The sequence below is a fragment of the Procambarus clarkii genome, chromosome 27 (assembly GCF_040958095.1).
Source record: "Procambarus clarkii isolate CNS0578487 chromosome 27, FALCON_Pclarkii_2.0, whole genome shotgun sequence".
Taxonomy (NCBI): domain Eukaryota; kingdom Metazoa; phylum Arthropoda; class Malacostraca; order Decapoda; family Cambaridae; genus Procambarus; species Procambarus clarkii.
The window spans coordinates 7,725,613-7,751,969 of NC_091176.1; the positions used below are offsets into that span (position 1 = coordinate 7,725,613).

At 47.7% G+C, this 26,357-nt stretch overlaps 1 protein-coding gene across 2 annotated transcripts in view; it reads left to right on the forward strand.

The window, feature by feature from the left end:
* The window catches only part of LOC123762721 (probable serine carboxypeptidase CPVL), a 108,795-nt gene that overhangs the window by 34,007 nt on the left and 48,431 nt on the right, over window positions 1-26,357 (forward strand). For both annotated transcript variants that reach the window (XM_045749434.2, XM_069332308.1), the window contains exons 5-6: window positions 17,423-17,569; window positions 19,868-19,942. In XM_045749434.2, the coding sequence (XP_045605390.1) occupies window positions 17,423-17,569; window positions 19,868-19,942 (222 nt within the window). The remainder of the gene's footprint in view (window positions 1-17,422; window positions 17,570-19,867; window positions 19,943-26,357) is intronic.

The window sequence follows — 26,357 nt, forward strand, 5'->3', positions numbered from 1 at the left end:
TTTACTCTCGGCTTGGTTTTCTCGTGGGGGTTGGGGGCCGTCGTCTTGCCACATACTGTCGCCTCTTTTCGTGCGGCGCAGGCGGAGCCGCTTCAGCTTGCTTTCGGTCTTGGTGTTGCTTCTGCACCGTTAGTCAGCTGTCTTGTGCGTCGTTTCACCTCCGGCCTGTTCGTGCGCCGCTTGCACCATCCTGGTCTCTGGTCAGCGTGCTCTATCTTCTCGGTTGGTAGTGCCCCTTCGGTTCCAGTGTGTTTTTTCGTCGGCTCTTTCCTTTGGGCCTTTGCCTCTGGGGGTCAGTTCGCTGAGTTTTCTTGCTCCTTCGGTTTTAGCATTTTGGTTGTTTGATGGCAGCAGTCTCCATCTTTTCTGGCGCGGGGTGGGGCTGCTGCATTCTGGAGGGGTCCAGGGTTTGTTGGTGCTTCGTTGGTCGGGCCGGGGGTGTGTCGTTTTTGTGTTCAGTGGCGGCCCTCCGCTGTTGTTTGCGTGCCACGGTGTTTGGGTCCGGAGTGCGTTTTGGGTTGGTCCGGTTCTGTTCTTCCCGTTTCGCGGGTGATGGTGTCCCGGGTGGTCAGCCGTGTTCTTGCGGCTAAGCTGCCTGTGTTCTTCCCTCATGCCTGTGGCGTTCGTGGCTTCGCTGCCGTCTGGGCGACGTGGCCTTGCAGTCTTTCGGGCATGGATTTTTGGTGTTCGTGCAGGGGCCTTGCTGCTCGTGGTTCTCGTGTTGTTCCCGGGATTTTCGGGGCTGTGGTGCCTTGGGTTGGCGTTTGCTGCCGGTTGTCTCGCCTCCTTGGGGGGTGCGTTGTGTCCGCCTCCCGGTTTTGTCCCTTTGACCTTCCTCTGTGGGTAGTTAGCTCCGGGGAGCCGACGGGGCTCCCCCCAGAAAACCAGCGTTGAATGTAATGAAACGCCATTTTCTGGGTGAGACCCGGAGGCTCCCCGGCAACCCTCCCTCCCTCCGGTCGGCGTTTTTCGCGTGTTTTGACATCCAGCCTCAGAACTGATGGGTGGATAGCCGGCGTGGGAGGTCTGGGGCTCCCCCTTCCCCCTCCCGGGGAGGGGGGAGCTGCGCAGACAGCGGCGCGGTGACGTATGACGTCATACTAGTTTCCTTGTTTTCTGTTGAAGAGTTCTATCCACTAGTTCGGCTTAGGTAGCAATTTTCACCAGAATAGGGGTTTGTTTTGGAATGCTTACCTTTCTGGATGCTTGACCCGGTTGATGGCAGACATAGAATGCTTCCAACCACACGGGGGTTTCTATAGGGCATTGCTCCCCTTGCCTCTCTGAGGGGGCCAGGTTCTGGCTCGTGGTCCCCGGTAGGCCCTAGAACTCCATACACATGACTGATGCCAAAGTCTGACATTAGCATATCAGCCGGTAAAGCTCCGGGGAGCCTCCGGGTCTCACCCAGAAAATGGCGTTTCATTACATTCAACGCTGGTTTTTTTATATGTAAAAATTATATGTAACAGGTGTTATTTAGCGATGATAGTATTACAGAAGACCCCCTGACTATGATAAAAATAACCAGGATTCTTATAATTGCATGATTGTTGTGATAATTAGCGCTGTGCTGTATGGTGGAAGGAGTTAGGCTGAGGGAGGGAGGGAGATGGCATTGTCTTCTGACTCTGTGTGGCCACCTTTTATTGTCTGGACTCACCATTCCAGCTTAGTAGTTCACTATGGTGAACACAAATGTAGTTACTTATATATAACATGTGTATAGAGTTTATTGCTTAGTTGTACATTTATGACGAACAAAAGAGGTAGATGCTTATATATAACATCTGTATTTAGTGAATAAAAGCAAATGTCTGTATATAGTGAAATAAAAGTAGTATGTTGGGAGGAGGAGTGTTGGGGACTGGCTGGCTGGCTGGCGTGGTAGCCACTCCTCGTTGCTTTTTGATTCACCATACCAAGTTAGTGGTTCATTATGATGAACAAAACATGGAGATACTTATATACACTAAACTTATACTTATACACATTACACTATATTCAACTTGTGTATATAGTATAATAACAGCAAAACTATTTGTTTATTGTTTTATGAACATAATAATTGGATCACTACTATGCATACAATACTTTTGAGTATAGCAATGATTCACACATTTTATTATATAAATATATCACACCACACACTGTTGAATAATATTTTGGCAAAATCACAGAGAAAAAATCAATTAGTGACATTGAAATAATTAGATAATAATATCTTTGTGGCAACTCCCGCCTGACAGCTCGGGCGGAGCAGACGCCTCCGACGATTGCTCCGTCAATGCCCCAATTTTGCCAGACTTCCCCACCCTATTATGGCCATAATATGTCACCTACGATTTGTTCTGTGGAGAGCCCCTTTGGCTCCCCGGAGCTATACCGGGCTGATGTGTATACATTAGACCGTGGCAACAGTCAATCGAAGGAGTTCTAGGCCTACCAGGGACCAAAGCCAGAACTTGGCCCCCTCAAGAGAGGCACGAGGAGCAATGGCCTAAAGACAGCCCCCGTGTAATTGGAAGCAGTCTTTGTCTGCCATCTACCAGGTCAGGCACCCAGAAAGGTAGGAATTAAAAAACAAACTACTGATGATCAGATAATTTGCAAACCAAAAGCCAAACTAGCAACAGAACTCCCCAATCAAAGCTAAGGAAACAAGTATGATGTCACCACAAACACCCCCCCCCCATCCCCCTCCCGGGGAGGGGGTGGGGTTGTGCAGACGGATGCGCGGCATTTGTGGTGACGTCATACTTGTTTCCTTAGTTTTGATTGGGGAGTTCTGTTGCTAGTTCGGCTGTCGGTTTGCAAATTATTTGATCAGCAGTAGTTTGTTTTGGAATTCCTACCTTTCTGGGTGCCTGACCTGGTAGATGGCAGACAAAGACTGCTTCCAATTACACGGGGGCTGTCTTTAGGCCATTGCTCCTCGTGCCTCTCTTGAGGGGGTCAAGATCTGGCTCTGGTCCCCAGTAGGCCTAGAACTCCTTCGATTGACTGTTGCCACGGTCTAATATATGGACATCAGCCCAGTATAGCTCCAGGGAGCCTTCGGGTCTCACCCAGAAAATGACATTTCATTACATTCAACGCTGGTTTTCTGTGGGGAGCCCCTACGGCTCCCTGGAGCTTATCGGGCTAATGTATGTTATATTTGACCGGGACATTAGCTAAGGAGTTCAGATCTACCAGGGACCAGCGCCAGAACCTGGCCCCTTCAGAGAGGTTTCAGGAAGCAATGGCACTGGAAAACCCTCTTGTGGTTGGGGTTTTCCTTATCTGCCATCGACCGGGGTTAGGCACCCAGAAAGGTAGGCATGACAAAACAAACCCCACATGGTAAAAACTAAAACAAATAACCGAACAGAGAGGTAGAAAACTCCCGACAATCCCAAGGAAACAAGCAAACAAGCAAACATCACACTTTACTGCCGTGCCAATCGTGAAGCCCTCCCCGCCCCGAGAGGGGGGGGGGAGCCCCGGACCTACTGCGCCGGCTGCCAAGCTTCATTTCGTAAGCTAATGTCAACCGGGATAGACGCTTCTCTGGCCTCAGTTTCCTAGGCGGTGTTTGCCTTGTGTGGCGTTCACTGCCGTGTGTTGTGTTGTGCGGTGGCCAGGAGTACCTCCTCAGTGCCGGGGCTGCATGCGCTTAGTGGCTGACTTCCGTAAGCGCCCTGTGAGTACTGCCTTTGCGTAAAAGGGTTATCTTCCCTGGGGCACTCGGGAACCATTCCCGTAGAGGTTCTTGCTGCTCGGCATTTGCCTCGCCCTTGGGGCCAGCTGGGGCTTGGGGCCCTTGTTTAGCCCTGGGTAGGGATTGGTATTGTGCTGGTTAGGGCGTCAAGGTGTTGCACAGCTTGCCACCTAAGCAGCGACCGGTTCCTGTTGCCTCTGAAGACGGTGTACTTTTGCGTTTTTTTTTTTTTTTTTTTTTTTTTTTTTTCAATTGCTTGGTGGGGGTCTGCCCAGTGTGGCTATAGTTCCACTGGTAGTGTTTGGCGGCCCTCTGCTAGGCCCCTGTGATTGTACACTTCTCAGGGGTTTTCAGTGCTATCCCCAACCGGTTTTGCAACACCTTGCCCGGGCTTCCTGTAGCAGTCAGCCTACGGGCCCTGGAAACCCCTGTCTGGGCTCGGGGGATCATTGAATGTGTCTTCCGGGCTCCAACCCGTCTTGTACGGGATCGTTGGTTGCTGTGCCCTTGTCTCCGGGTGACAGTCGCCACTTTTACCTCCGTCATGCTGCCTGTTGGGTCACTAACACCTTGACCCGGAGTCTTGTGAGAGATTTTCTCTGCTTGTTCTCCAGTACTCTCCTGATGTTATTACTGTTCAGAGTACAGGCGGCATCCATGCTGCAACATGCTAGGTTGGTTCCGACTTGGGTGCCCCGAGGCCGCCCCGTTTTGGTTAGGTGCTGTTCGCCCCTTTCCCTCCCTGTTCCCGGCTCCGGACCGTCTGCGGGTTTCGGGGTTGGGGCGGGGTTTAGTTGGGGCCGAGACTCGGGCGGTTTTCGGGGGCTGCCCTGTTCGGGTTGGGGGACGGAGATTTTTCGAGCCTGTTCCTCCTGCCAAGGCTTCTGGGTCTTACCAGCGGCCCTTTCTTGCTGCCTTTCCCATGAACTCTTGCTTTTCTTTAAGGGCGGAGGGCTTGGAGAATGGCTCTGCCCCGGGGCCTCTGTTGTTGGTTCCCGGGGCTGTGGGGGATGTCTGCTAGCAGTTCTGGGGCGGTTTGCCCCTGTCGGGGTTTTCTGCTTTTGGGCGGCGTTTTTCGCCCATCCAGTCTGCTTGCTTCCCACTTTTGCTGGCGTGTTTTTGTATCTTTAGCGTCAGTCACAGCCCCTGCTGGCAGCCATTTTCGTCTGCCGGTTTCCCGGCGTGGCCACCAGGGCGGCGTTGCGGTTTGTTTACGTGCGACTGGGTGTGCAAGCGAGCTTCTTGGGTGAGTTTTCATCTTTTTTCAGGGGTTTCCCCTGGCTGTTATGCTTGCTCCCACACCTTGTCCCTCGGTTTTCGGTCTGTTATGACCTTTTTCCCAGGGGTTTCTGTCTGGGGGCTGTGCTTTGCCTTTCTGTGGTTTTTCTCCGCCGGCAAAATGTGGTGGTTTGGCCTCCCCCTGGTTCGATTCCGGGTTCTTTGGTTTCGTTCCAGAGGTTTCTTCCTCTTGGGCCCCTTTGTGGGTTCTGGGGGCTTTGTTTCCTCGTGTAATTACCTAAGTGTAGTTACAGGATGGTAATTACACGAAGAAACAAAGCCCCCAGAACCCACAAAGGGGCCCAAGAGGAAGAAACCTCCGGAACGAACCCAAAGAAACCCGGATTCGAACCAGGGGGAGGCCAAACCACCACATTTTGCAGGCGGAGAAACACCACAGAAATGCAAAGCACAGCCCCCAGACAGGACCCCCTGGGAAACCCGGTTTCTGCCTTCTGGAGTTCCGGGGTCTTCCTGGCTTGCAGACTGATCTTTTTGGGTCTTGGCATGTGTTATGGACGTGCTGGGACTTTGAGGTTTTGTCGAGGTGGGCCTTTTGATGCAGTTTTGTGCCTTCTTTGCCTGGCCGGCGGCTTGTAATTTTCTTTTCAAGTGTGTAATTACCTAAGTGTAATTACCTAAGTGTAGTTACAGGATGAGAGCTACGCTCGTGGTGTCCCGTCTTCCCAGCACTCTTTGTCATATAACGCTTTGAAACTCCTGACGGTCTTGGCCTCCACCACCTTCTCACTTAACTTGTTCCAACCGTCTACCACTCTATTTGCGAAGGTGAATTTTCTTATATTTCTTTGGCATCTGTGTTTAGCTAGTTTAAATCTATGACCTCTTGTTCTTGAAATTCCAGGTCTCAGGAAGTCTTCCCTGTCGATTTTATCAATTCCTGTTACTATTTTGTATGTAGTGATCATATCACCTCTTTTTCTTCTGTCTTCTAGTTTTGGCATATTTAATGCTTCTAACCTCTCCTCGTAGCTCTTGCCCTTCAGTTCTGGGAGCCACTTAGTAGCATGTCTTTGCACCTTTTCCAGTTTGTTGATGTGCTTCTTAAGATATGGGCACCACACAACAGCTGCATATTCTAGCTTTGGCCTAACAAAAGTCATGAACAATTTCTTTAGTATATCGCCATCCATGTATTTAAATGCAATTCTGAAGTTAGAAAGCATAGCATAGGCTCCTTGCACAATATTCTTTATGTGGTCCTCAGGTGATAGTTTTCTATCTAGAACCACTCCTAGATCTCTTTCTTTATCAGAATTCTTTAAAGATTTCTCACATAATATATAGGTTGTATGGGGTCTATGTTCTCCTGTTCCACATTCCATCACATGACATTTATTAACATTAAATTCCATTTGCCAGGTGGTGCTCCATATACTTATTTTGTCCAGGTCTTCTTGAAGGGCATGACAATCATCTAAATTTCTTATCCTTCCTATTATCTTAGCATCATCAGCAAACATGTTCATATAATTCTGTATACCAACTGGTAGATCATTTATGTACACAATAAACATCACTGGTGCAAGAACTGAACCCTGTGGTACTCCACTTGTGACATTTCTCCATTCCGATACATTGCCTCTGATTACTGCCCTCATTTTTCTATCAGTCAGAAAATTTTTCATCCATGATAGAAGCTTACCTGTCACCCCTCCAATATTTTCCAGTTTCCAGAACAACCTCTTATGTGGAACTCTGTCGAAAGCCTTTTTAAGGTCCAGATAGATGCAGTCAACCCAACCATCTCTTTCCTGTAGTATCTCTGTGGCTCGATCATAGAAACTGAGTAAATTCGATACACAGGATCTTCCAGATCGAAAACCATACTGTCTGTCTGATATTATATCATTTCTCTCCAGGTGTTCTACCCATTTAGTTTTGATTAGCTTTTCCAATACTTTCACTATTACACTTGTCAATGATACAGGTCTATAATTGAGGGGGTCTTCCCTGCTGCCACTTTTGTAGATTGGAACTTTGTTAGCCTGTTTCCACACGTCTGCTACGATTCCTGTACACAGGGATGCCTGAAAGATCAGGTGAAGTGGAATGCTGAGCTCAGATGCACATTCTCTCAGAACCCATGGTGAAACGCCATCTGGGCCAGCTGCTTTGTTCTTCCCGAGCTCCTTTAGCATATTTTCCACTTCATCTCTGGACACCTCTATCCGCTCTATGTTGTTCTCTGGAATTTTTATTGTGTCTGGTTCTCTGAAGATTTCATTTTGTACAAACACACTTTGGAACTTTTCATTTAATGTTTCACACATTTCCTTTTCATTTTCCGTGAATCTGTTTCCCATTTTCAACCTCTGGATATTATCCTTTACCTGCAATTTGTTGTTTATGAATTTGTAGAATAGGCCCGGTTCTGTTTTACATTTATCTGCTATCCCTTTTTCAAAATTTCTTTCTGCCTCTCTCCTTACTGCTGTATAATTGTTTCTCGCATCTTTGTATCGCTGGTATGTTTGGGGGTTTGGCCTCTTCCTATACTGATTCCATTTTTGTGTCTTTTGGTCTCTTGCCCTCTCACAATTTCTGTCGAACCAATCCTGTTTTCTGGCCCTGCATCTCTGTTTTGGTATGAATGTTTGTGTGCCTTCCTCGTATAGTTTTAAAAATTTGGCATACATTTCATTTACTTCCCTGCCTAGCAACAATTCTGTCCAATTACACTCATTAAAAAAATTTCGAAGTTCCCCATAGTTGCCTCTCCCTAAATCGAGTTTATCAACTGTTTCAATGTCCCCATTTTCTTCTAGATGATATCTTAAAGCATATTTAATGTCTAACAAGACGTGATCACTCTTTCCCAATTGAGGAAGGTACTGGATGTCAAAAATCTCTTCTTCTTTCCTGGTGAATACTAGATCCAGTACTGACGGTACATCTCCTTCCCTCATTCTTGTGGCTTGCTTTATGTGTTGATACAAGAATGTCTCCAGAATGAGGTTCACAAATCTGCATGTCCAAAAGTCCTCCGTTCTTGCTTCATAGGTGTGTGTGTGTGTGTGTACGCATGTACATGTGTACACTGGCGTTGCTGTGCTGGTAAAAGAACACCTAAAGGTGAAGGAAATAATGACTGCCAATCCACAAGAAGTTGACATAATAGCACTAGAGATCTGCTATGAGGATGATAAACTAATGATGATAAATGCATATAGTCCACCGCCAAGCAGCACATGGTCAAAGGAGGAGCTAGATAGTAAACGTGAAGGTCTTATAACAATAATGAGAGAGATTATAGCGAGAGCGGATAACGATAGATCACGACTGTTGATAGTCGGTGACTTCAACTTGAAATCCATAGACTGGGAAGCATATGAAGCTAAAACAGAAGATTTTTGGACCTGTAAATTTGTAGACCTCATCCTGGAAACATTCTTGTATCAACATGTTAAACAAGCTACGAGGATGAGGGAAGGGGACGTTCCCTCCATGCTAGATTTGATATTTACCAGGAAGGAGGAAGAGATATTTGACATTCAGTACCTTCCTCCCTTGGGTAAAAGTGACCATGTCTTTTTGGGAATAAAGTATGCAATGCGTTATAAGCTGGAAGAAAATAAGGAGGTTGAAGCAGTTGAAAAACCAGACTTCAGGAGAGGACATTATGGTGACCTTAGAAATTTTTTTAGTGAGTATAATTGGACAGACTTGATGCTAGGCAAGGAAGTGAATGAGATGTATGGCAAGTTTTGTGAAATATATGATAAAGGCACAAAAAAATTTATACCAAAACAGAGATGCAGAACTAGGAAACAGGATTGGTTCAATAGAAATTGCGAGAGGGCTAGAGACCGAAAGACACAAAAATGGAATCAATACAGGAAGAGGCCGAACCCCCAAACATACCAGCGATACAAAGATGCGAGAAACAACTACACGGCAGTGAGGAGAGAGGCAGAAAGAAATTTTGAAAAAGGGATTGCGGACAAATGTAAAACAGAACCAGGTCTATTCTATAAATTCATAAACAACAAATTGCAGGTAAAGGATAATATTCAGAGGTTGAAAATGGGAAATAGATTCACGGAAGATGAAAAGGAAATGTGTGAAACGCTAAACGAAAAGTTCCAAAGTGTGTTTGTACAAAATGAAATCTTTAGGGAACCAGATACAATAAAAATTCCAGAGAACAACATAGAGCGGATAGAGGTGTCCAGAGATGAAGTGGAAAATATGCTAAAGGAGCTCGGGAAGAACAAAGCAGCTGGCCCAGATGGCGTTTCACCATGGGTTCTGAGAGAATGTGCATCTGAGCTCAGCATTCCACTTCACCTGATCTTTCAGGCATCCCTGTGTACAGGAATCGTAGCAGACGGGTGGAAACAGGCTAACAAAGTTCCAATCTACAAAAGTGACAGCAGGGAAGACCCCCTCAATTATAGACCTGTATCATTGACAAGTGTAATAGTGAAAGTATTGGAAAAACTAATCAAAACTAAATGGGTAGAACACCTAGAGAGAAATGATATAATATCAGACAGACAGTATGGTTTTCGATCTGGAAGATCCTGTGTATCGAATTTACTCAGTTTCTATGATCGAGCCACAGAGATACTACAGGAAAGAGATGGTTGGGTTGACTGCATCTATCTGGACCTTAAAAAAAGGCTTTCGACAGAGTTCCACATAAGAGGTTGTTCTGGAAACTGGAAAATATTGGAGGGGTGACAGGTAAGCTTCTATCATGGATGAAAAATTTTCTGACTGATAGAAAAATGAGGGCAGTAATCAGAGGCAATGTATCGGAATGGAGAAATGTCACAAGTGGAGTACCACAGGGTTCAGTTCTTGCACCAGTGATGTTTATTGTGTACATAAATGATCTACCAGTTGGTATACAGAATTATATGAACATGTTTGCTGATGATGCTAAGATAATAGGAAGGATAAGAAATTTAGATGATTGTCATGCCCTTCAAGAAGACCTGGACAAAATAAGTATATGGAGCACCACTTGGCAAATGGAATTTAATGTTAATAAATGTCATGTTATGGAATGTGGAATAGGAGAACATAGACCCCACACAACCTATATATTATGTGAGAAATCTTTAAAGAATTCTGATAAAGAAAGAGATCTAGGAGTGGTTCTAGATAGAAAACTATCACCTGAGGACCACATAAAGAATATTGTGCAAGGAGCCTATGCTATGCTTTCTAACTTCAGAATTGCATTTAAATACATGGATGGCGATATACTAAAGAAATTGTTCATGACTTTTGTTAGGCCAAAGCTAGAATATGCAGCTGTTGTGTGGTGCCCATATCTTAAGAAGCACATCAACAAACTGGAAAAGGTGCAAAGACATGCTACTAAGTGGCTCCCAGAACTGAAGGGCAAGAGCTACGAGGAGAGGTTAGAAGCATTAAATATGCCAAAACTAGAAGACAGAAGAAAAAGAGGCGATATGATCACTACATACAAAATAGTTACAGGAATTGATAAAATCGACAGGGAAGACTTCCTGAGACCTGGAATTTCAAGAACAAGAGGTCATAGATTTAAACTAGCTAAACACAGATGCCGAAGAAATATAAGAAAATTCACCTTCGCAAATAGAGTGGTAGACGGTTGGAACAAGTTAAGTGAGAAGGTGGTGGAGGCCAAGACCGTCAGTAGTTTCAAAGCGTTATATGACAAAGAGTGCTGGGAAGACGGGACACCACGAGCGTAGCTCTCATCCTGTAACTACACTTAGGTAATTACACTTAGGTAATTACTGTGTGTGTGGACATGTGTATGTGCATATGCACGTGTGTAATTACCTAAGTGTAATTACCTAAGTGTAGTTACAGGATGAGAGCTACACTCGTGGTGTCCCGTCTTCCCAGCACTCTTTGTCATATAACGCTGTGTGTGTGTGTCACATACCTTGTGTGTATGTGTATGTGTATATACATGATATGTATATATGTACTTTTTCTTTCGGAAGGGGCTGTTTCCTTCTGTTTCCTCCTGTTGTCGGGGCGCTGGGGGAGCAGCTTGCTCTGTTGATTCTCGTATGGTCCTGCTGTTGGTGGGCGCTTTTGGTTGTCTTCCGGCCTCTGGTGGCGGTGGTGGACGGCTTCTCCCCCTTTGGGGGGTTCAGAGCTGGCGGGGTGGGCTTCTTCCCCTGCGCCTCGTCATGTCATCTTGGTGGGTGCGTTGGGCGTGGTCGATCCACCCCATCCTTCTGGGGTTCCCGTCTGCTCTTTGCAGACATGGGCCTTCGAATCTGCGGTTCTTCTGGACTTCTTCAGTCTGTGCCCTGGTTTCTATGCCCTCCTCGGAGGACTGTTGTCTCCTGTCTGACTTCTGTTGGGACTGGGTGCCTGGATGGTGGCCCTGGACCTCCAGGTCAATTATTGGCACTTGTTTTTTTTTTTTTGCTTTTTTGCATCTTTACCGGATCTTGGTGCCCTGTCTGAGTCTGCTTGAGATTCGGTGTCTGTCCTACCTTGACGACTGGCTGGTGTGGGCTCCCAGTCGGTCTTCTTGTCTGCTCGCCAGGGGTGTGGTTCTTTCCAGATTGCCGGGTTTGGTTTTCTGGTGATCTGGAGGCCATTCCATCTGTTTCCGACCTGGGTTCGGACCTGGGCCTTGATTAGGGCTATTGGGCCACTCCTTGTCTTTCCCTCCAGAAGTGTTGCTGCGGCTGTAGTCCCGTCTTCGGCTGTGCATGAGGGGGGTCCTGGGTTGTTAAGAGTGGTTGTGCGGTAGTCTGAACTTCGACAAGCTGGTCTGCTGCAGGGTCGGATTTGACTTCGGAGTCTGGTTGGTTCCTTCGGAGACACCCCTTCCGCCTCTTGCAATCGTTGGGTTCGTTCTTCCAGGGATCTTGTGTTGGTGCTGCGTCACCAGCTTCCTCTTTGAGGTTTTCGGGGTTCCGTGCCTTGGCTTGATGTGTTCACGGACGAGTCATCTCTCGGCTGGGTCTTTGTGACCAGTGCTCACCAGGTCGGCCGGGGATGGTGGAGTCTGTCCGTCCGTCGGGCTCACAGCATGGTTCGGGAGTTCGTAACTGTCTGGTTTGCACTTCGGAGGGTTTGGGTCACTCGGTGCTCTACCATTCAGCTCCATTCGGACTGTTCTCTGGTGGTTCTTGCTGGAACCACAGGGTTTCTCTTAGGTGTTGACCTTTGGGGTTGGTTCCTTGGAGTGGTTCGTTTGCTGGATTCTTGGGGTTTGGCTAACCGTGAATTTCATGTCCGGGGTGTGTCCTGCGTCCTGGCGGAAAGTTGTCTTGGTTCATTCCTCTGTTCGCGGATTGGCCAGTCGTAGTCGACTCGTTTCGTTGGCTCTGCTGGACATATGGACTCCTGGACATGGACGTTCTTCGAGTTGGCGTGGTCTAGGCGTCGCCCATTTTATGTGGCGCCCTTACCCGCCTGCGAGGCATTCACGTTAGATGCTTTTCGGCAGGACTGGTCGAGGTGGGGGTACCTGTTCCTCTTCTCCTGGCCCAGCTGTTGCTTTGGGTTCTGGCTCGGTTGCAGCCCATTCCCACGAGAGCAGTTCTTATGGTTTCCTTGGTGGCTGGCCCAGCTTCTTTTCAAACGCTGCTTGATAGATGTCCGAACCCGGGGCGTTTTCCCGCAGCTCCGCTTCTTTCAGCAGGTCGGATCGGTCCTGTACGTGACTGGTTCGGCCTTCTCCTTAGCTCTTCGCGTCTGGTATTTTGACGTGGGTATCACCATCTCTGTGGTGTTCAGGTGGCCTTGTTGACGGTGTCCCACCTGCGAGCTTCGTCTTGGCGATAGTATGACGTTCCTGGTGTTTCTATGCACTTTTTCTTGCTCTTTGTACGTTGTCTTCTCTTTCGCATCGGGTTGTCTTGTCCTTTCTTGGGTTTTTCTGGACTACAGTTAATTGATATTTTCTTACTGTTGCCTCGTTTTATGCGGTGCTGGCAGAGCCGCTCCGGTTTGTGTTTGGGGTGTATGTCACATCTGCCCCGTTTTGTACGCTTTCTCGTGTTTTGTTTCACCTCCGGCCTGCTCATGCGTCGCCTGCGCTGTCCTGGTCCTTGATCAGGGTGCCTTCTTCTTCTCAGTTTGTGGTAGCCCCTTCGGTTCAGGTTTCTGCTCCTTGGTACTGGCGGTAGATTTGTACGTGTGCAGCCTTTCTCCGTCCTGGCGACGGTCAAGACGGCTGGTTTCCAGAGGGGTTCTTGGGTTATTGATGCTTGATTGGTTTGGCCGGGGGTGCGTCCTGTGTTGTCTGGTTGTGCTTTTTGCCGTTACCTGCGTACCATGTCTGGGGACGCGCTTTGGTTGATCTGGTTCCCCTTGTTCCCTATTTCAGGGCTTGGGTCTCCCAGGTCGTCCGGAGAGTTTTTCAGTCTTCCAGCCTGCAGTCTGTCTTTGCGCCCGTGCTGTTCGGACGTTTGCAGCTTTTGTTGCTGTGTTGGTGACATCTAGGGCTCATTTTGGGCGCAGGGAATTGAGGGTCGCACAGGTTCTGGGCCGCCCTTTCTTTATGCGCTTCTGCTCCTGTGCATTCTTGTTGCCTTGGGTCGCAGGTTGCATCTTGTTGTCTCGGCTTCACGTTGCGGAGTTTGTGACGGCTGCCTCTCGGGTTAGCCCTTTCTTTTCCTTCTCTTTGGGTATGAAGCTCCAGGGAGCCATAGAGGCTTCCCACAGAAACCAGCGTTGAATGTAATGAAACGCCATTTCCTGGATAAGCCCCGGAGGCTCCCTGGCAACCCTCCCTCCCACCGGTCGGCAGTTTTATGCATTGGTTGAAGCTTAGCTTCCGAACTGAAGCTTGGCAGCTGGCACAGTAGGTCCGGGGCTCCCCCCTCCCCCTCCCGGGGCGGGGAGGGCTACGTGGACGATCGGCGCGGCAGTAAAGTGTGATGTTTGCTTGTTTCCTTGGGATTGTAGGGAGTTTCTACCTCTCTGTTCGGTTTTTTGTTTTAGTTTCTCACCATGTGGGGTTTGTTTCGTCATGCCTACCTTTCTGGGTGCCTGATCCCGGTCGATGGCAGATAAGGAAAACCCCAACCACAAGAGGGTTTTCCAGTGCCATTGCTCCCTGAAACCTCTCTGAAAGGGCCAGGTTCTGGCGCTGGTCCCTGGTAGGTCTGAGCTCCTTAGCCAATGTCCCGGTCTAATATAACATACATTAGCCCGATAAGCTCCAGGAAGCCTCCGGGTCTCACCCAGAAAATGGCATTTCATTACATTCAATGCTGGTTTTCTGTGGGGAGCCCCTACGGCTCCCTGGAGCTTATCGGCCTAATGTATGTTATATTTGACCGGGACATTAGCTAAGGAGTTCAGACCTACCAGGGACCAGCGCCAGAACCTGGCCCCTTCAGAGAGGTTTCAGGGAGCAATGACCCCTGGAAAACCCCTTGTGGTTTGGGTTTTCCTTATCTGCCATCAACCGGGGTTAGGCACCCAGAAAGCAACCATCACACTTTACTGCCGCGCTGATCATCCACGCAGCCCTTCCCACCCTGAGAGGGGGAGGGGGGGAGCCCCGGACCTCACCGCACTGGCTGCCTAGCATTTCTTGGGTTTTTTAAACAGCCGTCTCGACCATCGCCAGAAGGATGGAGAAAGGCTGCAAATGTACAATCCTACCACCAGTACTAAAGAGCAGAAACCTGAACCGAGGGGGCTATCACAAACTGAGGAGAAGATAAGAAGGCACCCTGATCAAGGACCAGGAAGGCTCAGGCGACGCATGAGCAGGCCGGAGGTGAAACAAAACATGAGAAAGCGTATGGAACGGGGCAGATGTGACGTCCACCCCGAACGCAAGCCGGAGCAGCTCCACCAGAGCCGCACAAAACGAGGCGACAGTAAGAAACATCAATAACTGTTGTCCTGAAAACTCAAGAAAGGACAAGACAACCCAATGCGAAAGAGAAGACGACCTACAAAGAGCAAGAAAAAGATGCATAGAAACACCAGGAACGTCATACTGTCGCCTAGACGACGCTCGCAGGTGGGACACCGTCAACAAAATCACCTGATCACCACAGAGATGGTGATACCCGCGTCAAAATACTAGACTCGAAGAGCCGAGGAGAAGGCCGAACCAGTCACGTATAGGACCGGTCTGACCTGCCGAAAGAGGCGGAGCCGCGGGAAAACACCCCAGAATCGGACACCTATCAAGCATCGTCTGAAAATAGAGCTGGGCCGGCCACCAAAGGACCATGAGGACCACTATCTTGGGAATAAGCTCCAACCGAGCCAGATCCTGAAGCAACATCTAGACTGGGAAAAGAGGAACAGGTACCCCCACCTCGACCAGTCCTGCCGAAAGGCATCCACTGCGAACGCCTCGTAGGCGGGTAAGGGCACGACATAGAATGGGCGACACCTAGACTATGCCAACTTGAAGACGTCCATGGCCAGGAGTCCATACGTCCGGCAGAGCTAACGAAACGAGTCTGTGACAACTGGCCAATCCGCTAACAGAGGAAAGAACTGAGACAGGCTGTCCTCCAGGACGCAGGACACACCCCAGACATGAACCTCACTGTTAGCCAAACCCCAAGAATCCAGCAAACGAGATGACCTGAAACGTCCGAAGCTCAAACCAGACAGCCACGAACTCCCGAACCGTGCTGTGAGCCTGACGGACAGACAGACCCCACCATCCCCGGCCGACCTGATGAGCACTGGTCACAAAGCCCCAGCCGAGAGATGACTCGTCCGTGAACACATCGAGCAAAGGCTCGGGGAGGTGCCAAGGCATGGAACCCCGAAAACCCCAAAGAGGAAGCTGGTGATGCAGCACCAACACAAAATCCCCGGAGGAACGAACCCACTGATTGCAAGTGAGGTGGAAGGGGAGTCTCCGAAGGAACCAAACAGACGCCGAAGCCAAACCCGACCCTGCGGGCAGACCAGCATGTCGAAGTTCAGACTCCCGCACAACTGCTCGAGCAATCCAGGACCCCCTCCTGAACAGCCAAAGGTGGGACCACAGCCGCTGCAACACTTCTTGAGGGAAGGACAAGGAGCGGCCCAAGAGCCCTAAACAAGACCCAGCCAAGTCCGAACCCAGGACAGAAACAGATGGCACGGCCTCCAGATCACCAGGAAACCAAGCCCGGTGATCTGGAAAGAACCACATACCTGCCGAGCAGACAAGTGGACTGACTGGGAGCCCACACCTGCCAGTCGTCGAGGTAGGCCATACACCGAATCCCTAGCAGACTCAGACAGGGCACCAAGATCCGGTAAAGATGCGTAAATACACCAAATGCCAATTACAAACTAGGGAAGGCAACAAAACCGGCAAGCCTGAAACCCCACCACCCCACCAATCCCGGAAAACTGGAGAAGAACGTGCCAAGAATTGACCTGGAAGTACAGGGCCACCATCGAGGCACCTGGCCCCAACAGAAGCCGGACCAGAGACAACAGTCCTCTGATGAGGGCATAGATTCCAGGGTGTAGACTGAAGAAGTCCAGAAGAATCGCAGATCCGCCAGGCCCGTGTCTGCATAGAGCAGACGGGAACCCCTGAAGGATACGGCGGATCGAACACGTCCAACGCACCCACTGAGATGACATGACGAAGTGCAGGGGAAGAAGCCCACCCCGCCAGCCCTGAACCCCTCAAAGGGGGAGAAGCCATCCGCCGCCGCCACCAGAGGCGGGAAGACAACCAAAATCGCCCACCAACTGCGGGACCATGCAAGAGTCAACAGAGCAAGCCGCTCCCCCCCAGCGCCCCGTCAATAGCAAAGGGAACAGATCCCCTTCCGAAAGAAAAAGTATACATACTTATATACACATACATACATATATATTATGTACATATACACATATATATATGCGAACAAGCCTGAACGGTCTCCAGGCATATATGCAACTGAAAACTCACATCCCAGAAGTGACTCGAACCCATACTGCCAGAAGCAATGCATCTGATATACAGGGTCCCAGCTGCATATCCACTTTGTGAGCACTTCTTACTACTATTCTTCTTTGTGTGTTGGACAGGTGTTTGCATCTCTTTATTACTGCATTATCCCTCGGTTCCAGTTAATAGGAGCTCTTCTTATCAACAAAACTTTCTTTTTAAAAAATTAATCTAAAATCAATTTCTGAAAATATTTTGATGAAAGTTTCACGACTCTGAAACCAATAAATTGGAGATTTGTTTTAACATTTTAAAGTAATTTTTACATAATTCGAATATTTTTTGCAAATTGACCTCAAAGGATGCGCAGTTTAAAGGTTAATTCACTTGTCTCAAATTAATGCACTACCTGCAAATGAAAAGAAAAAGTAAGGTACAGTATTAGAATATTCTCCTTGCAAAAGGATTTTGTGCCCACCTTTGATATCTTCAGACAGTACAGTATTATTACAACTTTCTTTTGTTTTTAAATTATGTTCTTGTAAACTAAATCATAATTTTTATGACGTTCTGTGGGTTTTTATCAACAGGATTCAGCTTTACAAAAAATGCTGCTGGATATGCTAGGAACCAGACTGATGTGGGCAGAGACCTGTATAATGCCCTTGTGCAGTTCTTTGTGATGTTTCCTGAGCTGCAGCGCAATGACTTCTACGTCACAGGAGAATCTTATGCAGGTAAGGTGCTCCCAAGCTAAATTAAAGGATTGAGGTCCAGTGTACTTATGTGTGTTAGTACTTTTATCTTATTTTTCATAAATACAACTGGATAAAATGAATATGAACAGTTCAGTAATAAGTAAATCATTTCTAGAGCCGCCAAACACCGGGTCCCTGAAGCAAGCTCACTGAGGTAGCTCCCTCCACTGCCTCTTACTGAGTAACACCAATTCTGAGCAATGTATGGTCTACTAGGGGATCAGAGCCAGAATCTGACCCCTTCATAGAGGCATCCCATCACAATGGTTGTACTTTTCAAATCACTTGTGTTGTCCCGTCTTGAGTACTGCTCAGTACTCACTTCCCCCTTCAGAGCAGGAGAGATTGCTGAAATTGAGGGAATACAGAGAACATATACGGCATGCATAGACAAGATAAAGCACCTAAATTATTAGGATCGTCTCAAAGCTCTCTAAATGTACTCACTAGAAAGGAGACGAGAGAGATACCAAATAATATACACATGGAAAATACTGGAGGGACAGGTCCCAAATCTGCACAGTAAAATAACAACGTACTGGAGTGAACGACATGGAAGAAAATGCAGAATAGAACCAGTGAAGAGCAGAGGTGCCATGGGCACAATCAGAGAACACTGTATGAACATTAGAGGTCCACGGTTGTTCAGCGTCCTACCAGCGAGCATCAGAAATATTACAGGAACAACCGTGGACATCTTCAAGAGGAAACTAGATTATTTCCTTCAAGGAGTGCCAGACCAACCAGGCTGTGGTGGGTATGTGGGCCTGCGGGCCGCTCCAAGCAACAGCCTGGTGGACCAAACTCTCACAAGTCAAGCCTGGCCTCGGGCTGGGCTTGGGGAGTAGAAGAACTCTCAGAACCCCATCAACCAGGTAACCAGGTATAGGAAGCAGGGAATTGTTATCAGAAAGCCAGTGAAGCAATACAGTCAACTACAAGGTTCAAAGGGAATGTTCCATAAAAGCAGCCAAATGACTCAGAAAACTAGGGCAACTCCCCCCCCCCCTTCGTATCCCCCCCAAAGTTGTGGATGGTCACCAGCAGATGGCAACACCACTAGGATCTCCCAGCTTCCATGCCACTTGAGCCTCAGTCCTGTTGCTGCTGTCCTTGCATTCAGACCTCCCCAAGTTGCTGGTCCCACTTTTCAAGCTAGGTGTAAACCTACCTTCGAACACTTGTCTTGTGGGGGGCTATTTGCTTATGTGCTATTCTCAAATTTGGTATTTGCTTTATGAGCTAGTTTTTCAAGTCTAACATTTTGCTTGGATTTGGTTTTTCACCTCGAGCTGCATGTATTTAGAACAGCCCTGCCTTATCCCAAGTACTGTTCATTAGTATACAGTAATATGACAACTCTATAGTGTACATAAAAAATTATTCCCTCCATTTTCTGGAGGGATGCCTCTATGGCTCCCCGGAGCTATTCGGGCTGATATGGATATCCCTAACTTTGGCATCAGTCGATGTGGGTAGAGTTCTAGGCATAGTTCAGAGTAGTTCCACTGGTAGTGTTTGGTGGCCCTCTGCTAGGCCCCCGTGATTGTACATGTCGCAGGGGTTTTCAGTGTTGTCCTCTACCCCTTGTTAGTTTTGGGTTTTAACTGGTTAGCAACACCTTGCCCGGGCTTCCCGTAGTTGTTATCCTATGGGCCCTGGAAAACCCTGTCGGGGCTTGGTGGACCATTGAATGTGTCTTCTGGGTTTCAAGTTGTCTTGTGCGGGTTCGTTATTTGCTGTGCCCTTGTCTCAGGGGTCGCCACTTTTACCTCCGTCATGCTGCCTGTTGGGTCACTGACACCTTGACCCGGAGTCTTTCGAGTTGTGTTCTTGGCTTGTTCTCCAGTACTCTCCTGATGTTATTACTGTTCAGAGTACAGGCGGCATCTGCGTTGCAAGCTTGGTTTAGGTTGCTGCAACACGCTAGGTTGGTTTCCCACTCGGATGCCCCGGGGTCGCCCCGTTTTGGTTAGGTATTGTTCGCCCTTTTCTCTCCCTGTTCGCTGCTCCTGACCATCTGCGGGTTTCGGGGTCGGGGCAGGGTTTAATTGGGGCCGAGACTCAGCGGTTTCGTGGGCTGCCCCGTTCAGGTTGGGGACGGACTTTAATTTAGCCTCCAAATATTTTGCAACTGTTTCTGTGAAAAATACTAAGAAAATTACAAATATCAATAATGAAAAATAAATTTAAAACAATATTTGATCTAGTATGTAATAGATGTAGTTGTAATATTTTTTTGTTTTAAATTCTAATATTTTATATTAACTATTTCAGGAAAGTATGTTCCAGCCTTGGCTTATACCATTCACACGGAAAATCCCACAGCAAAGCTGAAGATCAATCTTAAAGGTATATTGGAAGGAATTTCTGTTTTTTGTTTTTTCCACAAAGAATTGATGCCTTTAAAAAAAAACAGCATTGAATGTAATGAAACACTAGTTTCAGGGTGAGCCCCGGAGACTTCCTGAAGCTATCCGAAGTGAGGCGATGAGTCACAATAACGTGGCTGAAGTATGTTGACCAGACCACACACTAGAAATTGAAGGGACGACGACGTTTCGGTCCGTCCTTGACCATTCTCAAGTCGATTGTGGATTCAAGTCGTCCTGGACCATTCACAATCGACTTGAGAATGGTCCAGGACGGACCGAAACGTCGTCGTCCCTTCAATTTCTAGTGTGTGGTCTGGTCAACATATCCGAAGTGATATAGTGCTATATTAGTTTGGAGTCATCAGTCATAGGAGTTCTTTGCCTACCAGGGACCACGAGCCAGATTCACGAAGGCTCTTACGAATGTTTTTCCCTCTTAGCACTTTCGTAGCGGCTACTTCAGTATTCAGGTAAACATTTAAGAAGGAAAATCTTCGTAGGTATGCTCCGTCGCGCTACGAGGGCTATCGACCACTCGTAGCTTTACGTAAACTGGATATAACTCAATTTTTCTCTACTACACAACATGGAGGATTGATTTTATAATAACAAAACATTTTAGCAGGAGAGTTTCGTCAAGAGGCGGCCTTCGTGTTTAACTATACAGTGGAACCTCGATTAACGAGTGGCTCTATTAATGAGTTTTTCCAGTAACAAGCAAGCCACTCGCAGCAAATTTGTCTCTATTGACGAGCTCACCTCTATTAACGAGCAAAACCACATGGTGCTTCCTAGCATCTCGCGGGTTCTCGCAAATTCTCGGACACCTCTGACGCCAGTGTTGTTGTTGTATCGCACTCGACAAGCATCCCTCTGGATTTATTTGAGCTTTTCTTTGGGTTTTTAGTGGTTTTGCGACTACAATTTGTAACACACGATGTCTCCAAAGAAGCTGCTTGCTAAAGATAGTGTTGTCAAGAGGAAGAAAGACACAATTACTGTGGATTTGAAGAAGGAAATTATAGCAAAGCATGAGTGTGGTGTCTGTGTGACTGATCTCACAAGGGAGTATGGCAGGTCCTCATCAACAATTTACACCATTAGTAAGGGAATGAGGAGGTAAGGGAGGATGCTGCCTCTTCCACTGAGATCAGGGAAGTGTTTGGAATGTTTGAAAAGGTGAACGCATTCTTGGAAAAGCTGCTCTGATAAAGCAGTGACAACCCGGTGTGTGAAAATGTTTAATTAATTTATCACTTTGTGATAACACTTTATGAAAGTGTTATCACTTTCGCAGGTATATGTCGCTTGAACGTGGCACACTTTTTTCTCTTGAATGCACCCAAACACCGCGCTCAAGCGTCATTTGAGCAAATATTTCTATAAAATCCAATTCTTATCCGATCGACTCGGGGATTGTATACATGTTTGCCATGAAATTTCTGTTTTCTTTAATAACCACATTGCCTATTTGAGAAAACGGCATTGTATTGTATCTTCGTGGTAAGACTATTATATTGTTGACACAACGAGTGTAATCGACGTAGTGTTTTATTTGGTGCTGGTCTAACGCATCCTTGTGTGACATTTGAAATGAAATTTGGGTGAAATTCCCAAGAAGAGAGAGTCCGCCTGACTCAGAGGTGGATTCTCCTTCCACACCATAACCCCTCTCCTCCTTCCCACCTCTCCATCGTCTCCCTCCAGCTAGCAATGACTCTTCATAAGGTAAAGTAAATATTAAAACACTACAACAAAACATTTATATTTACATGTGCAGTATTATATTTACATAAAAAAGTCATACAAGTATGGATGTTTTTGGGAGTGGAATGGATTAAATTTATTTCCTTTATTTTAAATGGGGAAATTTGTTTCTTAAGACGAGTTTTCCAGGTAATGAGCTCGGTGCCAGAACGGATTAAACTCGTTAATAGAGGTTCCACTGTATATGCATTCGCTGCTTGAAACTTGTAGTAAATATGTTTTTTCTGTGGGGAGCCCCTATGGCTCCCTAGAGCTTATCGGGGTGATGTATGTTATATTAGACTGGGACATTAGCTAACGAATTCAGACCTACAAGGAACCAGCGCCAGAACCTGGCCCCTTCAGAGAGGTTCCAGGGGAGCAATGACCCTGGAAAACCCCCTTGTGGTTGGTGTTTTCCTTATCTGCAATTGACTGGGGTTAGGCACCCAGAAAGGTAGGCATAAGAAAACAAACCCCACATGGTAAAAAACTAAAACATAAAACTGAACAGAGAGGTAGAAACTCCCAACATTCCCAAGGAAACAAGCAAACATCACACTTTACTGCCGCGCCGATCGTCCACGCATCCCTCCCCGCCCCGAGAGGGGGAGGGGGGAGCCCCGGACCTCACCACCCAGGCTGCCTAGCATCAGTTCGTAAGCTAATGTCAACCGGGATAGACGCTTCTCTGGCCTCAGTTTCCTAGGCGGTGTTTGCCTTTCGTGGTGTTCACTGCCGTGTGTTGTGTTGTGCGGTGGCCAGGTGTTCCTCATCAGTACCGAGGCTGCATGCGCTTAGAGGCTTCCTTCCCTAAGCGTCCTGTGAGTACTGCCCCTGCGTGACAGGGTTATCTTCCCTGGGGCGTTCGGGAACCATTCCCGTAGAGGTTCTTGCTGCTCTGCATTTACCTCGCCCTTAGGGCCAACTGGGGCTTGGGGCTCTTGTTTGGCCTTGGGAAGGGACTGGTATTGTGCTGGCTAGGGCGTCAAGATGTTGCGCGACCTACCACCTAAGCGGCGACCGGTTCCTGCTGCCTCTGGGGACGGTGTACTTTTGTTGGGTTTTTCATTTGCCTGGCGGGGGTCTGCCTAGTGTGGTTATAGTTCCACTGGTAGTGTTTGGTGGCCCTCTGCTATTCCCCTGTGATTGTACACATCGCTGGTGTTTTCAGTGTAGTCCTCTACCCCCTTGTTAGTTTTTGGTTTTAACTGGTTCAATCAGAGAACACTGTATAAACATCAGAGGTCCGTGGTTGTTCAACGTCCTCCCAGCAAGCATAAGAAATATTGCCGGAACAACCGTGGATATTTTCAAGAGGAAACTAGATTTATTCCTCCAAGGAGTGCCGGACCAACCGGGCTGTGGTGGGTATGTGGGCCTGCGGGCCGCTCCAAGCAACAGCCTAGTGGACCAAACTCTCACAAGTCAAGCCTGGCCTCGGGCCGGGCTTGGGGAGTAGATGAACTCCCAGAACCCCATCAATCAGGTATCAGCCAGGTATCAACCAGGTTAGCAACATCTTGCCCGGGCTTCCCGTAGTTGTTACCCTACGGGCCCTGGAAACCCGTCGGGGCTCGGTGGATCATTGAATGTGTCTTCCAGGTTCCAACCGATCATGTACGGGTTCGTTGGTTGCTGTGCCCTTCTCTCCGGGTGACAGTCGCCACTTTTACCTCCGTCATGTTGCCTGTTGGGTCCCTGATACCTAGACCTGGAATCTTGCGAGAGATATTCTCTGCTTGTTCTCCAGTACTCTCCTGATGTTATTACTGTTCAGAGTACAGGCGGCATCCGTGTTGCAAGCTAGGTTAGGTTGCTGCAACACGCTAGGTTGGTTTCCCACTCGGATACCCTAGGGCCGCCCCGTTTTGGTTAGGTGCTGTTCGCCCCTTTCCCCTCCCTGTTCTCGGCTCTGGACCATCTGTGGGTTTCGGGGTCGGGGCGGGGTTTAGTTGGGGCCGAGACTCGGGTGGTTTCGGGGGCTGTTCTGTTTGGGTTGGGGACGGAGGTTTTCGAGCCTGTTTCTCCTGCCAAGGCTTCTGGGTCTTACCAGTTGCCCTTTCTTGCTGCCTTTCCCATGGACTCTTCCATTTCTTAAACGGCAGAGGGCTTGGAGGACGGCTCTGCTCCGGGGCCTCTGTTGTGGGGGGTCCCGGGGCTGTGGGGGATGCCTGCTAGCAGTTCTGGGGCTGTTTGCCCCTGCCGGGGTTTTCTGCTTCTGGGCGGAGTTTTGCGCCCATCCAGTCTGCTTGCTTCCCATTTTTGCTGGCGTGTTTTCGTATCTTTTGTGTCGGTCACAGCCCCCTGTTCTGGTGGCCATTTTCTTCTGTCGGTTTCTTGGTGTGGCCACCAAGGCGGCGTTGCGGTTTGTTTACATGCATCTGGGTGTGTGAGTGAGCGTCTTGGGTGAGTTTTTTCACCTTTTCAGGGGTTTTATTCTCCTATTGTCGTTTCTCTGCTTTTCTGGTATTTTCTGCCCATCTTCTGTTCTTCTGGGAATGTTTGGGTGTTGACTCTACACCAGGATTTCAGTTTTATCTGTTTTGGGTCTGGGCCCTAGGGTTTGGGCTCAGTGTCCCTGTCTGTTTATGCTTGTTCCCACACCTTGTCCCTCGGTTTTCGGTCTGTTTTGACCGTTTCCCTGGGGATTCTGTCTGGGGGCTGTGCTTTGCCTTTCTGTGGTTTATCTGCGCCGGCAAATGTGGTGGTTTGGGCCCCCCCACCGGGTTCAATTCCGGGTTCCTATGGGTTCTTTGGTTTCGTTCCGGAGGTTTCTTCCTCTTGGGCCCCTTTTGTGGGTTCAAGGGGCTTTGTTTTCTCGTGTGTGACCCGGTTCTGCCTTCTGGGGTTCCGGGGTCTTCCTGGTTTGCAGGCTGATCTTTTTGGGTCTTGGCATATGTTGTGGTCGTGCCGGGGCTTTGGGTTTTGTTGTCAAGGTGGGCCTTTTGATGCAGTTTTGTGCCTTCTTCGCCTGGCTGGCGTGGTGCTCTCTGCGCACTGGTCGGCGGCTTGTAATTTTCTTTTCACGTGTATGTGTGTGTGTAATCATGTACATGTACATGTGTACACTGTGTGTGTGTGCACATGTGTGTATGTGCATATGCATACTCATGTGTGTAATTACCTAAGTGTAGTTACAGGATGAGAGCTACGCTCGTGGTGTCCCGTCTTCCCAGCACTCTTTGTCATATAACGCTTTGAAACTACTGACGGTCTTGGCCTCCACCACCTTCTCACTTAACTTGTTCCAACCGTCTACCACTCTATTTGCGAAGGTGAATTTTCTTATATTTCTTCGGCATCTGTGTTTAGCTAGTTTAAATCTATGGCCTCTTGTTCTTGAAGTTCCAGGTCTCAGGAAGTCTTCCCTGTCGATTTTATCAATTCCTGTTACTATTTTGTACGTAGTGATCATATCACCTCTTTTTCTTCTGTCTTCTAGTTTTGGCATATTTAATACTTCTAACCTCTCCTCGTAGCTCTTGCCCTTCAATTCTGGGAGCCACTTAGTAGCATGTCTTTGCACCTTTTCCAGTTTGTTGATGTGCTTCTTAAGATATGGGCACCACACAACAGCTGCATATTCTAGCTTTGGCCTAACAAAAGTCATGAACAATTTCTTTAGTATATCGCCATCCATGTATTTAAATGCAATTCTGAAGTTAGAAAGCATTGCATAGGCTCCTTGCACAATATTCTTAATGTGGTCCTCAGGTGATAGTTTTCTATCTAGAACCACTCCTAGATCTCTTTCTTTATCAGAATTCTTTAAAGATTTCTCACATAATATATAGGTTGTGTGGGGTCTATGTTCTCCTATTCCACATTCCATAACATGACATTTATTAACATTAAATTCCATTTGCCAAGTGGTGCTCCATATACTTATTTTGTCCAGGTCTTCTTGAAGGGCATGACAATCATCTAAATTTCTTATCCTTCCTATTATCTTAGCATCATCAGCAAACATGTTCATATAATTCTGTATACCAACTGGTAGATCATTTATGTACACAATAAACATCACTGGTGCAAGAACTGAACCCTGTGGTACTCCACTTGTGACATTTCTCCATTCCGATACATTGCCTCTGATTACTGCCCTCATTTTTCTATCAGTCAGAAAATTTTTCATCCATGATAGAAGCTTACCTGTCACCCCTCCAATATTTTCCAGTTTCCAGAACAACCTCTTATGTGGAACTCTGTCGAAAGCCTTTTTTAGGTCCAGATAGATGCAGTCAACCCAGCCATCTCTTTCCTGTAATATCTCTGTGGCCCGATCATAGAAACTGAGTAAATTCGATACACAGGATCTTCCTGATCGAAAACCATACTGTCTGTCTGATATTATATCATTTCTCTCCAGGTGTTCTACCCATTTAGTTTTGATTAGCTTTTCCAATACTTTCACTATTACACTTGTCAATGATACAGGTCTATAATTGAGGGGGTCTTCCCTGCTGCCACTTTTGTAGATTGGAACTATGTTAGCCTGTTTCCACACGTCTGCTACGATTCCTGTACACAGGGATGCCTGAAAGATCAGGTGAAGTGGAATGCTGAGCTCAGATGCACATTCTCTCAGAACCCATGGTGAAACGCCATCTGGGCCAGCTGCTTTGTTCCTCCCGAGCTCCTTT